This window comes from Schistocerca piceifrons, chromosome X (genome assembly GCF_021461385.2).
Source record: "Schistocerca piceifrons isolate TAMUIC-IGC-003096 chromosome X, iqSchPice1.1, whole genome shotgun sequence".
NCBI classification, from domain to species: Eukaryota; Metazoa; Arthropoda; class Insecta; order Orthoptera; family Acrididae; genus Schistocerca; species Schistocerca piceifrons.
The window spans coordinates 312,174,521-312,192,639 of record NC_060149.1 but is presented as its reverse complement, the minus strand read 5'-3'; the positions used below and the strand labels follow the sequence as shown (position 1 = coordinate 312,192,639).

General features: G+C 38.9%; 1 protein-coding gene across 1 annotated transcript in view; it reads right to left on the bottom strand.

Annotated features, from left to right (window-relative positions):
* LOC124721770 (GTP:AMP phosphotransferase AK3, mitochondrial) overlaps positions 1-17,797 on the bottom strand; it is an 82,599-nt gene extending 64,802 nt beyond the window's left edge. Inside the window, exon 1 of the mRNA XM_047246880.1 lies at positions 17,380-17,797. Within this exon, the coding sequence (XP_047102836.1) occupies positions 17,380-17,524 (145 nt within the window). The 5' untranslated portion in view covers positions 17,525-17,797. The remainder of the gene's footprint in view (positions 1-17,379) is intronic.
* Between the last annotated feature and the right edge of the window lie 322 nt (positions 17,798-18,119).

The following is an 18,119-nucleotide window of genomic DNA, read 5'->3' as shown; positions in this document are numbered from 1 at the left end:
TGTCCATAGTGTGTGCAGTGGTGCAGTGTAAAACATTGTTTTCTATTGCAAATTATCTGGTACAAGGTATGTTCCACAAGTAATGTAACACAATTTTATTTATGAAAGAAGCTTGCTTTTATTCAGTATTCCAGTACACCATTTTATTCCCCAATCTTTTGCTTACAGAAACCTATTTTTTCATCATAATCTCCATTCAATGTGATAGCTTTACGCAACCATACTGGGGGTGCCTGTATGCCTGCATTACCACTCTCCTAGCTGAGATCAGAGCCAACATATTGCTGCATCAATAACCTTTCCGCCATCCATGTACTGTTTCTTGTGGAGTGAATCTTTCATTAGACCAAACAGATGAAGTCAGGAGATGAAAGATCTGGGCTGTAGGGTGGATGAGGAAGAACAGTCCAGTGAAATTTGGCAAGCTCCTCTCGGATGCACAGACTTGTGAGGGGCCTTGCGTTCTCATGGAGAAGGAAAACTTTGTTTGCATTTTTGTAACAATGAGTATGCTGAAGTTGATTCTTCAGTTACCTGAAGGCAACACAATACACTTCAGAGTTGATCATTGCACTATAAGGGAGGACATCAGACAGAATAACTCCTTCAGAGTCCCAGAAGTCCATTGCCATTACTTCACCGGCTGATGGTGTGGCTTTGAAATTTTTCTTCAGAGAATTGATGGTGTGGTGCCGCTTCATATAATTGGCACAATCAGGCTCATAGCGCACAAGCAATTCTGCATGGGTGGTCCGTCGTTGACCTTTCTGGTCTTCTGTTGGACAGCGAGGAATCCAGTAGGCATACAACTTTGCGTACCCCAACTAGTGGACAAGTGGGTCAGCACTACCAACAGAGATGTCCAGTTGAGCAGTGAGGTGTTTGATTGTGGTCCATGGATCACATTGAATGAATGTGTCCACATGCTCCAATACTGTAGTAGTCACAGCTGTGTATAGCTGGCCAGCACCTGGGAATTGAATAGGTTTCCATGACCTTACTGTGATGATGACAGATGCTTCATCTAACAGCTCACCAAGCTTTTGTTTACTGACATATCTCCATAGAGATTCTAGAAGTGCCTGTGAATATCAGTGATGCTCTGGTTTTCCCCAAAAGAAACTCAATGACCGCTCTCTGCTTGGAATACATCTCTGTTACCGATGCCATTTGTAGGCTGCGTATAATGCCTTCATCTGTCGGAACTTCATGAAACTACAGGGGCCAAAGTAGAAATAATCAACACTGCCCCACAACAAATTCAGCATTTTTGTCAACTGAAATTAGCCAAGAAAAAATGTGTTGCATTTCTTATTGGACATTGTGAGTGATCGAAATAACATTTTACAGTGGGGATCAATGACTCAAGCAGGGCAGTTTTCAAGACACTGCTTTCATATTCAGGAGGATGGAGTTTCCTCTGCCCAGCCATCTAAATTTAGGTTTTCTGAAGTTTTCCTAAATTATTTCAGGGGAATGCTGGGATGGTTCCTTTAGCAATGACACAGCCAACTACCTATCCTGCCCTCATAAAACGTACTTACAGATTTTGTGTGAATGTATATTAGAGCTTTTTTTTGTATTATGATGAAAAAGCTATAACACTGTGAGATGATACCTGGATGAATAAATAATTAAATTCACCCTGTTCTGTGCATCCCATGATGAAAGAGAAATTCCAGGCTTGTAGAAACTTTTAGGTTACACATTAATGAAGTTAAGTAGCTGTTGAAACTGCATTAGTAATTAACTAGACTTAGTTGATTTGATTTTTATTGAACTATAGTAAATAATTTGTGCTTAGTCAAATGAAATAAAATGAGTTACAATAATTTGGAACAAGCTATTGCTTCCTCAGTTATCTTTCATAGCTGTCATTTACTTCTTATTGTTAGCTTAGTATTTACATGACCAAATTGATATTTATCATGCAACATTTATACGTCACTCATAAGAAGAGAGACTTGTTTACAATTAACATTGTCACTTGTCACACGTCTAACAGAGATCTTCAGTTCTTGAATATTAACAATTAGATAATTTGTTTAGCAGAGGCTAAGAAGATATGTCTCTGATTTTCTTCTGAACTTACACGAATGTTCAATTTCTTGCTTTATGTCAGCGTGTTGAAGGCCACCACAGCAGAATACAGAAAACAGTCCAAACTCTTTTTTTAAAGAGGTAAAGACTTTGCAGGTTTTCCTCTGTCCAGTTTTGTGTTAACAATGATTCATCGCCACCTGATTTTTATTAGTAGTAATCAATGCCAACAATGAGAAAATATATTTGGAAATGGATGCAAGAATTCTAAGATCTTTGAGTAGATCTCTGCAAGAAGTGTTGTTATCAACAATACTTTACAATGTAACCTTACAACTTATTTTATGTGATGAACAAATACTTATGATGCACAACCCAAGAAAATAATATAAGAAGACAACTGTGAGTGAAAATATCCTAAACAAGCCAACGTCAATGTCTTCAAGTCAACACAATAAAAGATGGCAAATTGAGTTTCTTAATTAATTTATCTGAATGTTGACACCATATTGACTTGTTACCTAGCTGGACCCCAATAAAGTTTAGTAGCTGTCTGCGGTGAACTGGTAGTGTACTCCTCAAACCACAGTAAGGTGCATAACAGAGAGTAGGTCCCATGGTAAGGTAGGGGGTAGTTGTATATTCCTAAAAGTCACCATTTAAAGCCAGTTCTTGAACTTACGCGTTGTAGGTGACCCAGTGCTTTGACTCGTAAGCTTGTGTATTCTGCATACTTTACAGCACTTTTTAATAGTCTATTAAAGTCATTGGAATGTCCTTTATGTAGTTTCGGAATAAGTGTTGACCAAATTGTGAGTTTAGTTTTATTCCAATGGTCTAATTTTCACAATCACAAATCATGATAAAGTTTGTTGTTTAGCCCTTCAAGGGCTTTATGACGTCACATATAGCTATCTGTAAAGAATCCCTTACAAAATTCAAACTGAGAGGCAATAAGCAAGTTACGCTGTGAAAAATGACGTAGTATGTTATTGTACATCACTTTCTTTTAAATAACTGGGAGAAGTGAAGTGGAACTGTAATTAGAGGTGACTTACTTTTTTTTATTTTTATAGATTAATGTCACTGCTGGATATTTAAATTATTTAGGAAATATGCCTTGACTCAAAGACTGACCACGAAGATAACTCAACTGTGGTCTAATCGAAAAGCCGTAAATTCAACTGAATACCTAGGTATTACAATTAGGAACTACTTAAATCGGACGGAACACATAGAAAATGTTGTGGGGAAGGATAACCAAAGACTGCGTTTTATTGGCAGGACACTTAGAAAATGTAACAGATCTACTAAGGAGACTACCTGCACTACGCTTGTCCGTCCTCTTTTAGAATACTGCCACGTGGTGAGGGATCCTTACCAGATAGGACTGACAGAGTAGCATGTTTTGTATTATCACAAAATATGGGAGAGAGTGTCACAGAAATGATGCATGATTTGGCCTGGACATCATTGAAGGAAAGGCATTTTTCGTTGCAACAGAATCTTCTCACTAAATTCCGATCACCAACTTTCTCCTCCGAATACAAAAATATTTCGTTGACACTGACCTAAAGAGGGAGAAATGATCACCATGATAAAATAAGTGAAATCAGAGCTTGTACTGAAAGATATAGGTGTTCATTCTTTCTGCACGCTATACGAGATTGGAATAATAGAGAATTGTGAAGGTGGTTCGATGACCCCTCTGGCAGGCACTTAAATGTGATTTGCAGAGTATCGATGTAGATGTGATCTTATCAAGTCAGTTCAAGATATTAATGATCTGCTAGAACCACTGCCATATCCTGAAGAATTGCTGCTTTTCAGCAACATATGGTTTTTTTTTTTTGTAATATTCTGAAAGGCTTTTGAAATTAATGTTAGTGGGTGGTGTAAACAGCATCATCTCATGAATTTAATGTAAGATTTACATAAGGCTGTTACTTAGTAAGCACAATGTCTGCTACTTCTACGAGAAGGTAATAAATGAAAGAGGTGGCCTATGATATGAAATTAACATTTATGTCACAGCTATTATCTGGTAACTCCATTTTTGCGTTCTGCTTGGGGTGTTTTATATTTTGTGTCTAATACATGGTCCCTCCCCCAACAGACTGGAGGATTTCACGACACACGTGGTAACTATACTTCTTCTCTTGATTGCAACACGTATTCTGAATTAGGAAGAGGTTTCTCACACCGGTATAAGATACTTTAAGCCCATGTGGTATCCATCCCTTTTCCATGCTTCTGTTTAATTGTACCTTTGTTTGAGGCAAAGGCAGGACTTAAAGAATGTTTAAGAAAAAGTTAAATTTTTTATCACTGCTGTCTGATTTCTAAATTTCTTTCCCGTGTTCTTCCCGAAAATTATTGTGAAAAACTGCAACTGAGCCCTAGTTTCAGTTTAACCTATGTTCTATCATCAACATTTGACCTTAGCGCTCAAATATGGGATTTATCATCACTTCTAGACCTAAATTGCTAAGAAAAAACTGTCAATGGCTTCCGTACTATGACTTCCAATTTAGGTTGTGAACTTCACTATGGGAAATAATCCAAAGCTGGACATAAACAGCTCTGTGTTCATCAGTACCACCAAACCAAAAATTAATAGAAAAGTCACCACAAATAACTAGTCCCCAGTTCAGTCTACAGAACACCATCAAGGTGCCCTCTAACTGTTTTATGGAACTGTCAGTAGTACCATGTACATGTTTTTAAATCGATGGTTGGGGCCAGTCAGTCTAAAAACTGTTCAGTATAATATTCACTAATCTGTAGTCACTGGGACATAATACAAATTTGTGCATATATGGGTACTTCCCCTCTTCTTTTACTAACTGCACACTGTATGATAGTACCTTGTATCCGGCTACATGTATCTGTTCAATTTCTGTTATTAGCAAGCGAGATTCTGATAAGCATACCAACAGCGTTTGTACTTTTGTTTCCCTGTATTATAAATTCATCATCTTTATTTATAAAGCTCGCTATGTGTTCATAGAAAATACTAAATGAACGTTATTTCAGATTTACTCCGATGACTGTAGATTTTTGCAGCATATACTGATAATGAAATCCTCTCAAGCTTTCATCTGGATTGCTGCACTGAAACTGTGTGAACTTTTGATTAGTGTCATACTCATCATCATCTGGAAAAAATGTCTAGATTATGCAGGCATACCATACATATACACCTGATCAGTGGCCGTCTCTCACCATCCCTTCCCCCTAGTGAACTGTGGTGGGGAGTTCAAACTACTGTTCAACTCTCAGTTGCTCAGATTACCTGCATAATCTTGACATTTCACCAGAAGATAATGAGAGAGACACTGGGAGGGGAGGGGGGGGGGCGGCTCTGTCTGTTAGAATTTACCTGGAGGGAAGAAGAAGAAGAAGAAGAAGAAGGTGGTGGTGGTGGTGACAGAAGACAAATGAGGAGGAGGAGGAGAGGAAAAAAGTCAAAAGTCTGTAAATCATTGAGACAGGCTGGATACTGCTACCACCAGACTGGATGTTGGTAGCAGTTATTCAAGCAAGTAGCCTCTTTATTACAAGCATTCTGGTGTAGAACAATCTGCATTTGACACTAATGAGAGATGACACACAAGCATATCCATGCTCTGCATTAACACTTTCCACAAAATACTTCATACATGACGTGTCATAACATTCAAAGTGCCGTGATCTTCACAGCAGTGAGAAGTGCAGTCTCAACCTGGAGTCATCTAATTGGGGTTACAGTCCAAATTGTTGCCTGCAGACTAAGGTATAATAGCATGATTTTTTCCAAAGCATAAATCTTTCTTTACCTGGCTATTCCCTATCACTTGACTAAAAATATTTGGTAACCAAATAGTTCTGTACCACTAAACATTGCCCTTATGACTTCCTACCTAACACTGAGACCTTCTCAGTTCTTATACATTACCTTATCAACCTTAGCTTGCATCTTATACCATTGACTGTCAAACTGCTAGTGAACTAGTTGGGTTGCCTGAATACTTATGTCCATAGTCTCCTAAGAATAGAAGGCATTGCAGACTGAAACTATCACTACAGTTAGCAATACACTAAGTGTACTGTGATGACATATTTAAAATATTCAACTCATTAAACAGTTGTCCACAAAATGATGATGAATGAGAACAAAATATCATCCTTACGGTACCCTTTTTTGTAAGGAAAATTTTCTTGCTTAAGTATGAGTTACTTGGGAATAATGAAAAAAATAAGCAAGGTATTTTAACTAATCATTTTCACTCTCAGACATTTACAAGGCATTAGGTACCTTAATGGGGTTGTTTGGAAAGCTCCAGGGCATTTTTTTTTAATTAAATTCTAATTTTTTGTTTCTTATTAACTTTAGTCAGTCTACAAAATTTATAACTGATACGTAACCTTTTGTCATGAGCTGAACCTTTTTATTTTCCTTTATTATTATTTTAAGAGATCATTTATACAAAACCAGTCAATACTTTTTATCAAGCCATTAACATCACTTAAAAGTTCCACGTTAGTAGACCATGTTCAATGCCTAAAACTTTCTTCTAATGTTTCCTCTCCAACTGTGGGAGACACCTTCAGAGGTAAAGTGGTGAACTGCAACCAGAACTTGACGGAGTGCCAAATACACGGGCAGTGTAGAGGGCACCACAGCCCATCATGTGACGTCGGCTATGAGATTATCTCTGGTAATGCCAACATTCTCAATTGAAAGTAATCGATCATCACTCTTCTGTTGCAATATTGAAATCCAAATTTTATCTAATTTAACCCTTCCTCTTTTCCATTAAAAATTATTATAGTGTTTATAAATATCAATAGCCTCTCTGTACATATGCACATGATAATGCAATGTTTTCGATATGACACTCATCTCAGTGAATTTTATTTCATGATCACACTCTTGGTAAAGATATTCTGCTACAGCGGATTTATCTGTATGTCCTAGACAGCAATTCCTCTTGTGTTCAACCAGATGGGTGTCAACACTTCTTTTTGTGATACCAATATAAACCAATCCACAACTACAAGAAATTTTATATAAGCCCTATGTAACCAAAGGATATCATACATCTTTTGCTGATCTTAAAACATTCTTTTATCTTCCTGGTGGGTCTGAACATAGCAACATAAGAATGACGATTTATTACTTTCAATTGAGAATGTTGGCATTACCAGAGTCTCATTGCTCCCTCGATTTCTGGTTGCAGTTCACCACTTTACCTCTGAAGATGTCTCCCGCAGTCAGAGAGAAATCTTTACGAGAAAGTTTTATACATTGACCACGGCCTACTCACCGGGCAGTTTTAAGTTATGTCAGTACCAGTCATGAAAGCTTACACTGTATGATTATTTGCATTGTCTTTTGCTTCTGTATTTCTCCTAGGATCAATTACAATATCTGTATCAGCTATAAAATGTACGAATGCAGCTTTTTTAGTGTTAAATGGTAGGTAATTTACATTTAAAAAACATAGTAACAACATAAGCTTTCTTATTTAGTTACTTTCTCTCACAGCTCATGGCCTGAGGTAGGCCTTTCTAGTTGATATCACTTGAAAATGCAACATAATCTATGAGTCCATTCACTAACGAGTATGTATTTACTAGCTCACTCTTAGCTTCACCTGTGCAAAGATTATCATTACAGGTTCTGCCACCTTCAACAACACCTGAAGGATGATTAATTATTGATATAAAACTGTATGGGCCAAATCATATTTCCAGGTCAATTTTTTTAAAGCAGAAGTCACTACAAAATCTATACGGAATTCACTACAATTATTAACTGTTGGTTATTACCTGACAGATAACATACTAAAAAATCAGGATACCAAGAAAACGCCTGCAAGTTTTCTAGTAACAATTTGCATATAATTACAACAGGCATTTACATTTTATAGTATTAGCTCACAATCACATGTATCTATGTGCTGATTAATGAAAAAAGTACTTCTTTTATTTTTCTGTTATTGTAACACCTTTTAAAGATGTGGCATTACTACTCTACATGAGGAGGAAGCCAATGCACAACCATTTACATCTCACTTTTTAATCCCTATCATTCCATGGTATTCAGACAGACACAGAACTAGTAATTGTTCCTTCAAACATCTCTGTGTTTGGTGCACAATGAAGAGTGATACATTTACTGTAAAGCTGCTTCTTAAGTGAAACTAATGTAATACAATGTTTTACCTTATTGGTGAATTATTTGGAGTCAAAAATTTTTCTCTGATTTATGTTATAGCACAAAACTAAAGACATTTTCAATTGTGACATTTTCTTGTGAGAAAAGAAAACTTTGAAAATTTCTGTTGTAGCCTTCTGCATGTGTCAATTTCCAAACAAATGTCACTGTAAATCATATTAATGGTGTACAGGATAAAATTTTTCACATTTATTTTTCATGTACATTGTTTGAGTTAGTGTTGGCACATAAACAGTTATGCATAGAAGGTACGAAAGGATATATGTACCATACCAGATCTAAACTGCAAAGGCAGTGTGATGACATACTCCTTACACTACATTTTTGCATTAGTATGGCAGGAACTGAACCAAAACTGTCTTGTATAAGCTGTAAGTAAATCAAAATAAAAAAGGTCAACATGTAGCCATACTCACAAATTAGTTTGTTCTTTGAATGTAATAGGCCTCATTACACATCACAATCATTCATCTGACATGATACCAAGTAACTAACTAACAGGAAGGACAATCATCACATAATAGTTATCTCCAATTGCCAGTCCCAAACATTGTCATCATTTTCTTCAGACCAAATTGCATGGTAAGGAGCATGGATTGTATATTAATTAAACTTAAAACATACATTCTTCAAAATGTTGGGAGGTGATGAATGTGCTGTGACATTAGTTTTCGGTCTGAATATGACTGTTGTGAATATATGAAATGCAATTTTCAATGACTTTTATATGACTCTCAGGAATGAACATTTTATAAAAAGAAAATCTATATTGTTGGTGAGAGTGTTTCTGCATTAAAATATCATTGCTTTAAGAGGAGAAGTTAATTAGGTCATGAGCCTCATCTATTAAAATACTCTCAGTTTGTAAAACAGGTTCCTACACAAAATTATTTTCATTAAAAATTATCATTTAAAATAACTACAGATCACTGATGTAGGGCCAATTTTAAATCATTTCAACAATTTGAACATGCTCTCTTGCAAGAGTGCACATGTATTCAGTTGTGAATGAAGCTAGAGCTAGTGGAATATGAAAACTTTCAACACAACATTATAAAGGGCACCATTTTAAAAAATCAATGTATAGATACACAAAGACATAAGTCATGCCCAAAATGTTTCCATGTGGCAAAGCTTAGTTAAATATTTTAGTGTGTGTATAGGAAAGAGAAAGAAAATGAGTAATTTTAGCCAAACAGTCATGCATCTGGCACAAAAGAGGAAATGTGCTTCCTACTATGCAGCTATAAAAACAAGATATTCCATTGAGAATGAAACTAATAAAAAATAATTATTTTTGCACAGAGATTTGTTCCAAGAAAGTTCCAAACAACATTTTAGCAAAACACAGGTTAAACACATCACACGAGAAAATTGAAAGGCAAATTTTAAACCTTTGTCTCTTGATTAATAAAGAATTATTTATCTGAAATTGTGGAGTCTGTTATATTGGACACATCCGAAAAGTCAGACATCACATAGGATCCGCAGCAGTGATATATATATTATGTAAAGTGAAGGTGGTGGGGGAAGCAGGAAGAAAGGGAAGGACATAATGAATTCCTTCCATTTCCTTTCCTTTCTCCCCTCCTCCACCTTCAATTTATATATAGAATCATTTGTCATAAGTCCACCGCCGGTAGCTGAGTGGTCAGCGAGACAGAATGTCAATCCCAAGGTCCCGGGTTCGATTCCCGGCTGGGTCGGAGATTTTCTCCGCTCAGGGACTGGGTGTTGCATTGTACTAATCATCACCATTTCCTCCCCCATCGACGTGCAAGTCGCCGAAGTGGCGTCAAATCGAAAGACTTGCACCCGGCGAACGGTCTACCTGACGGGAGGCCCTAGTCACACAACATTTATTTTTATTTGTCAAGAAAATTAGTACTGATAACCAAACCAGAAATCCTTAAAAATTTACGTTTCTCAACCATAATTCACAAAACCATTTTATTTATTTATTTTTGATATATTTACAGAAGGGTTTCACAGTAAATAAAAACTCATGAGTACTTACTATTTCATATGAGCTATTTCCTGCAGCCGTTTTTCTTCCTCTGCTAAGTTCTTCATTTAACAGGTTAGTATATTCATTTCATTATTAAGACCTAATCATGTGTGCTTTTTCTCCTTTACACTTGTCATCCCTAAGTACTTACCTCTGTTGCTTTTTACTGCATGTGTATCCAACGTGAATGACCATATTTCTTTAGCTACTCAGCGGAGTCATAATGCAAATATTTACTACTATTTTTCAGTGCTCAAAGCGATTTCCTTTATCTGTGCCAAAACAATTGCGGCGCGGCCCTCTAAAAGGCAGGTGGGGAGGGCCGACGGCTTGGGCAGGGCCAAAGTGTTGCCTTGGGACCAGGGCCACTGGCTCGCGGAAGGGGGGGGGGGGGGGCAACACTTTGGGAGGCAGAGGTCGACGTTCTTGGGGGGGCAGGGGCCGACGGTTTTCGAGGGCAGGGGCCGACGGTTTTTTTGGGGGCAGGGGCCGACGGTTTTCGGGGGCAGGGGCCGACGGCTTTCGGGGGCAGGGGCAACAGGTAGGAGGCCTGCACTGACTGGTTAAGGGGATCTGCGCCAACTGGTTGGGGGCAGGGGCCGACGTGTAGGGGATCCGCGCCAACTGTTTGGAGGGCAGGGGTTGACGTGTAGGGGATCTGTGTCAACTGGTTGGGGGGCAGGTGCCGACGTGTAGGGGATGTGTCAACTGGTTGGGGGGTAGGGGCCGACGTGTAGGGGATCTGTGTCAACTGGTTGGGGGGCAGGTGCCAACAAGTAGGGGATCTGCACCGACTGGTTGGGGGGCAGCGGCCGTCATGTGGGGATCTGCGTTGACTGGTTGGGGGGCAGGGGCCATCGTGTAGGGGATCTGTGCCAACTAGTTGGGGGGGCAGGGGCCATCGTGTAGGGGATCTGCGCCAAGAGTGGGGGAGAGGGGGGGTGGGTGGGTGGGTGAGAGCTGAGACTCGGGGTTGGAATTAGGGCTGAGAGTCGAGGGGGCATGGATGAGTGCCAAGTGTTAGAGTTGGGGGGGAGAGAACGGACGAGGGCCAAGGTTAGTCTCGGAGGGGTTGGGGGGGGGGGGGGGGGGTTTGGATGAGGGCCGAGTGTTTGGTGTTTGGGGGAGGGGGGATGGATGATGGATGATGGATGAGTGCTAAGATGATGGCTACGCTTAGCATCGGGGAGGGGGGGGGGGGGGAGGTCAGGGGGGAATGGATGAGGACCGAGCGCCGGGGGGGGGTCCTGGTTGTGATCGGTGAGGGCCGAGCGTTGGCGGTGGGGGATGGATGACGGACAAGCGTTGGAGGGGGGGGGAGTGAGGGACGAGGGTCGTGGGGGTTGGAGTAAGGGCATAGAGGGGCAGGTGAGGGCCAAGAGTCAGGATGGGGGAGTGAGGGGCGGGAGTTGGGGTGTGAGGGCCAAGATTGGGCGGGGGCGAGGGCCGAGTGTGTGGGGGCGAGGGCCGAGTGTGGGAGGGCGAGGGCTGAGTGAAGGAGGGCGAGGGCCGAGTATGGGAGGGCGAGGGCCGAGTGTGAGAGCCAAGTGTGGGAGGGTGAAGGCTGAGAGCGTGGGAGGGTGAAGGGCAAGAATGGGGGGTGGGCAAGAGTGGGCGGGGTGAGGGCCAAGAGTGGGCGGGTCAAGGGCCAAGAAAAGGTGGGGCGAGGGCCGAGAGTGATGGTGGTTGCGGGAGGTAGACCTGCGAGGGGGTACAGCCACAGTGGGGTGCGAGTGGCAAAAGTTGAGAGGGGAGACATCAATGGTGGATGGACAAGAGAAGGGTGGGAGGTATGTGAGGAGGCAGTGAGGGCTGAATGGGGTGTTTCGGGAATTGGTGAGGACCTGAGGGAGGGGGGGCAGTAGGGGGGGGGGGGAGGGGGCAAGGCCGATGGCCAAGGAAGGAGGGTCGAGAGGGGCCTAGAGCTTCATTACATGTAATTCTTTATAATTGGATCCCAATATTACATGAGGAAAGAGTACTTGGACTGCCTACATTCAAAAATTGAAGATTCATGTTAATGGATGACTAAATGTAATTTTTATTACAAGAATACCTATGTTCCTAAACCATACAAATAACAGTCTATCAGTTAAAGAGTGGTTATATAAAAGTTAAGGATAAACTGTAGTTATTTATTAACCATACAGCTTGCACATTATTAGATTACCTACATTCAAAAACTTAAAGATTCTACTTAAGTACGGGACTAGATGTAGTTTTCAAAGCAAGCAGGTCTCTATGCATACAGCATAGAAATAAAAGATAGTGTGGTGACATAATTGTTCAAGACAATTGAACAAGAAGCCACTTCTTTTATACAGAAGCTTTCCAGCTAATTTTATATGTGAAATATGAAGTAAGACGAAAACAGTTTCTTAATGCAATGCTCAGATTTAATTTCTAGCAACGATTTCTCTTTATTAATGCATAGTTAGGTTAAGTGCAAGCAGATGGGAACAATGCCTCAGTTTCCCAAACATGGTTCAGAAGTTCTGACAAAAGTGTGTCCAGTCTCCTAGAAGTGTTAACTATAAACTAGGTATGAAACTGTTAAACAGAATCGAAAAATAAATTAAAAAAGAAATTCATGTTGAAAATCTTCCAAGATTGTTTACAAATTTCCTTTGTAGTTGCAATTAAGTAAAATATAACTGAGGAAAACTTCCCGTTGTTTATGAAAATTGTATTATTACAGGATTGCCACAAGTTTCCCAAGTGAAATTCCCTGATTTCCAGACAAGTTTTAGCATTTTTCCCCGACAAATTTTGAGACCTCACGTGTAAATAAAGACACAAGTTGAAAAAATGTAGGGACTTCTGTATTTTTAAATGTGTGAGCAAAAATCTTATGTACTAAAATCAACATCATCTGTAATTAACTGTTTTTAGATGGAGAAAACAAGCCAAATGGTATACATGTTTCATTAAGACCACTGATGTTATTTTATTTCAATAAAACAAAACACATTTGGTGGCAAAAATACACATTTCATTTGTGTCGCAAGACAGATTTAAAATACCTTCATTGATTTCAGACACAAGCTCACAAAAAAGTAGCCTCTTGAAAGAAGTGTATAAGGCAGGGAAGAGTTGTGTAAACCAATACTATAGGTGACTGTCAATATTCTGTTATGTTCATTATTGTTGGTTATTACCCACTGTGTTATGTCTATTATTTTACAGATTTTGTGTGGTTTTTCTTTTAAGAAATATGTGAGTACATAGCGTACAAACTGCCACAATTTTCTTCTTCTTATTATCCATATTTTCTAATATATAAACTACTTTTGAAGTGCCAAAATGTATTAGAATAAATAAAATGTTGCACTCTGCAATGTACTTGTGGTGAGACCGCCGCAATTCCTGAAATCCATTGCCCGTGGTCCTACCGAGGAGCACCACAGTCCTGGGTCCATGAATAAACAATGAAAATCCAACACAGTAGTCACACATAAACAGACCTGGCCTGCGGGCAGACTGGGGAGGCTAGATCCGATTGGCAGGACCTGCACATTAGTGGGAAATGATGGGCTTCAGATCGGTATGCCTGATCCTTTAGAGATACCTACAGAAATGGCCTGCAGTTTTGGCCTGTCATGGAAGTCCATTCATGTGGCCAACTATTCATATATCACAGACACCACGTTGAAGAAATGAGACCACAGTTATCAATCCATGTAGGCCTAATAGATAACTTGTGCGAATACCCTGAGCATCAATACTCATGAGGACAGGTAGCAACTCACCAAAAAATGATCGCTGAGCCACAGATAGGCACATAAAGAAAAGACAATCACACTATCACAACTAAATTTTTGGCCACAGCCTGTGTTACACAATCACTCAGATACAACTTGTGCACACATGACCACCATCTCCAACCGTTGTTTCAAAAGTTTCTGAGAATCAGATCCAAACAAACCACTCCTCACATCTCCCTACCTCCGTTGGCAGCTCCTAGGCTAATGGCAAGAAGTGGTGGCAGCACTGACTGCAAGCTGAGGGAATAGTACGGAGGGGAGAAGCAGCAAGAATGCGGGAGTAGGGAAGTGGCACACATACTCAGCTGCGCCCAGCCAGCAAGAGTGCATAACATCTCAGTAAGAAACAATTTCATCTATTAAGACAAAAATGAGATTCTTCCAGTGATTTTTTTTTTTTTTTTTTTTTTTCAAATTTCCCTGATATTTCCCTGACATGTCTGAAATTCTCTGATTTCCAGAACTGGGGCAACCCTGCACTGGGAAGTAACAGACCCAGAAGATTATATTTGAATACATAGATTGTTCATGACAAATCACATTAACTTCAGTGTAATTATTGTCTTTGAATGAAAGTATCATTTCTGTTCATCTTATTGCATATTTCCTTTAGTTACGTTCTGTACTCAACCGTAGCAGATTTTTCTACGTATGGTCCAAGTTTCATCGACCCATGCACTCGGCTGTGACATCATGCTAAAGATATTTCTTTCCTTAAGTTATACACACCAATGTATATAAGAAAGCATAAGCAACTGTTGTGTGGAGTGACCCACAATGTAAAAATAATTGTAATCACCAACTCCTTCAATAAAGTGTTTTGTTGAATACTCACACTATGAGACTATGGATGTGTGACCACATGTGAATTTTTTGAATAACACTGAAACAGTACGCATGTTGTATTATTTACTTTTATTATTTTTAAAAAATCATGATTGGTTTCCAACTTGAAAGGTCCATCATCAGATGGCAGTTCAAATTATATACAGAGAATATATAATTTTGTTGCTGACAATCTGATGCTGGTCCCCATTAGGACTCTGAGAAGTAACCAATTTTCATTCAACATCACAGTATCAGACACAGTCTTTCGGGAACAGGGAAGTATTTTCCACCTGAGTAGCATCCCCAAGAATTCATTTGTTCATTAAGAATCACGAAGGCTTGTTATAGTTTGTTACTAGGCAGGTATAAAAGAAATTCCAATTTCTTCCTTTAGCATTATCCACCACCAGTACACACAACATTGACAACAGTAGGACAGAACAGTCCAAATGAAATAACATCCCTCTATTAACATCAAAATGTAGAACGCACTAAATAAAAGACACACTGTCATCTGATGATCAACCTTTGAAGTTCAAAATTGGTACGAATTCTATTTTTGTCTGCTGTTTCCATTCTGGTAAGAAACTGAAATTCATTCTGAGATTTCTGAATAATTTCTAATCTATTGAATGTTCTTTGACATTATTTAACAAATGTAATGCTGCAGACGAGTTATAGGGTATGTAACTACTAGATTGTGATACACACACAGCTTCCCATAGAACAATTCAAATAGAATGCCTACTGCATTCAGTGTCTGCTAATTATTGATCACAGATTTTCCTTTACTGAAATGTGCCTACAAATAACCACAACGAAATGAAAGTAAAGTGGAAGGCCCAATACATCCTCTCTACTAACCATCCATGTGAATTTCTTGCAAGTTTTTCAAGAAAATATTTAAGCACTAGGAACAGACATTCCCCCTAGGAGGAGAGAAGATCAAACTCATGGGTAACCCTTGTCAACTCCTCCTCCTACACACACAGTTTTCTTCTTGTTCCATTTACATATGGAGCATGGGGAGAAAAGAACGACTGTTCAGATGCCTCTGTGTGTACTGTAATTACTCCAAACTCGTCCTTACAATCCATACAAGAGCGACACGTAGGGGGTTGTTGTATATTTCTAGTCACAGGTGGAAAACAAGGTCAGAGTGGACATTACTGGGTTCAGGAAAAAATTGTGTACTCTCCAAGAAAACAATCCAATATTTGTCTTAAGTGATTTACAGAGACTACAAGAAAACTGACACGTGAATGGTTGGCCAAGGAACCGAATCCTGTTCCTGCTGAATGAAAGATCGTTTACTTTAACACTGTTCCATCAAGCTCAGTACATTACTACAAAAACCTTCCTTATTTAGCACAACTTCACCTACATGAAATGGTCTCTTAGAGCAAGGAACATCCCTTACAGCTTCTTTGATCTGCACATTCTACTTCATTGATTCCATGAATCATCAGTCCTCTATCATTATCTTTGCATCATTTTCCATTGATAAATTACACAGTGCACAGAAAATTGTACTATAAGCAGGTACACATTAGCAAAACTGATAGAATCTGGTTCCTGTTTAGTCCCTCTTGTTTTTGTGAATGACCTGTGAGTAGTTTATGTCAGTTATGGGCTTTGCACAGCTTCATCAAATTATCCTGAGCAATTTTAATTTCTGAAAGATTACAAAGTAATACTACATCTAACATTGATAATAAATCACTAGTCTGACTGAATTTGTGGTGCTGTATTGTGTGTGAGCCAAACATTTTAAATAGAGTAAACTAGCCACTAGCTTTACTCCAAAGTGCATTCAGATCTGTGACAATGGAGGGCATACTGTGTTATTGCACTGGTGTTGTTCAAACACACTTCACATTGATCACACTGATGGTAGAGGAACGATGGATGTTTACAATATGAAAATTTATAATCTATCACAGAATATACCACCACATGCTTGAAAATGAAAGTAGGATAACAGTTTCTACAAGAACATATTATACTTCATTGTTTTCACATTTTGTGAAGCAACACACACAGTGGTGGTGGGGAAAGAAAAATTGTTACTCCTCTCAGATTCAAGCATTAGAATAAATATTATTTCATATCACATTTGTGGTATTGCAGCATGGAAATGGATACAGTTGGCAGTTGTATATCACGAAATTAAGAGGAAATAAAACTTCTCTATACTGAACTTTTGGAAGCCTTGTTATAACGTTTTTCCCACAACAAACAACGATCACTTATATACCTACATTTTTATGACTGTATTGCCATAAAAATGGTTCAACGAAGGCTCATGTTACACTTCCGTGGCTCCATCATTTAGAAACAAGTTAGAGGTTTTAACAAAGCAATGGCTATATTTTAGCTCTACAGTGGTACTTAATACAATCGAACAGTGATATATAATTTACGAGCCCATAAATGTGAGAAATTGACCACTATCTGGTTACAAAACAAATGTCTTACGTTAGTGTGTTCTTACGATAAATACTTTTAAGTGTTACCTGTGTTATTCAGAATGTGGGTCCGCAACATGTCCCCACTTGACAAATGTTTCACTTCGAAGTATTTTACAATCCTTGAAGAAATAGTACCCTTCCCAGATGCAGGGGCACCCATAATAACTGCACGAAATATCTGTGTCCTCATGGTTGCAATTACTTTCGAATCCGTGCTAATTCTTCTATGCTGTGTCACGCAACTAAGATAACGACAGATAACAGAATACAAACAGCCCTCACATTCAACAACGATTAGTTAATTTCAACAGTGATACAATTTCCCTCACTGAAGGTCGCAACGGTTATTTTCATGCTTGTTTCTATGGGAGATTAACAAAAATACACTGTCGGGGCAAAGTGCAATTGTTTCTCACAAATATTTGGGATATAAGATGATATAACAAATATTAAGTGTATGTCCCATTATGAGAGAGTTTAAAGAATCTATTACATGTATCGTATAGTCTTCTGTTTCACTTGTATCCACATTTTATTTATATTTAATTTTTTTGGCAACATTCGTGCAAACATATCCACCTTTCAATTTCCTGCCATATATCGCAAACATATCATCATATACAATCGATTAGATTCCGGATTTTGTGATATATTTCTTGAATCGATATGAAAACAACTTTCGACAAGCAAAGAAGAAAATGAATATGGTCAAGGACTCAAGGGGCTATAGCACTTCGTACGAGAGAGGCAGATTTATTATTATTATCATTATTATTAATCGTTCG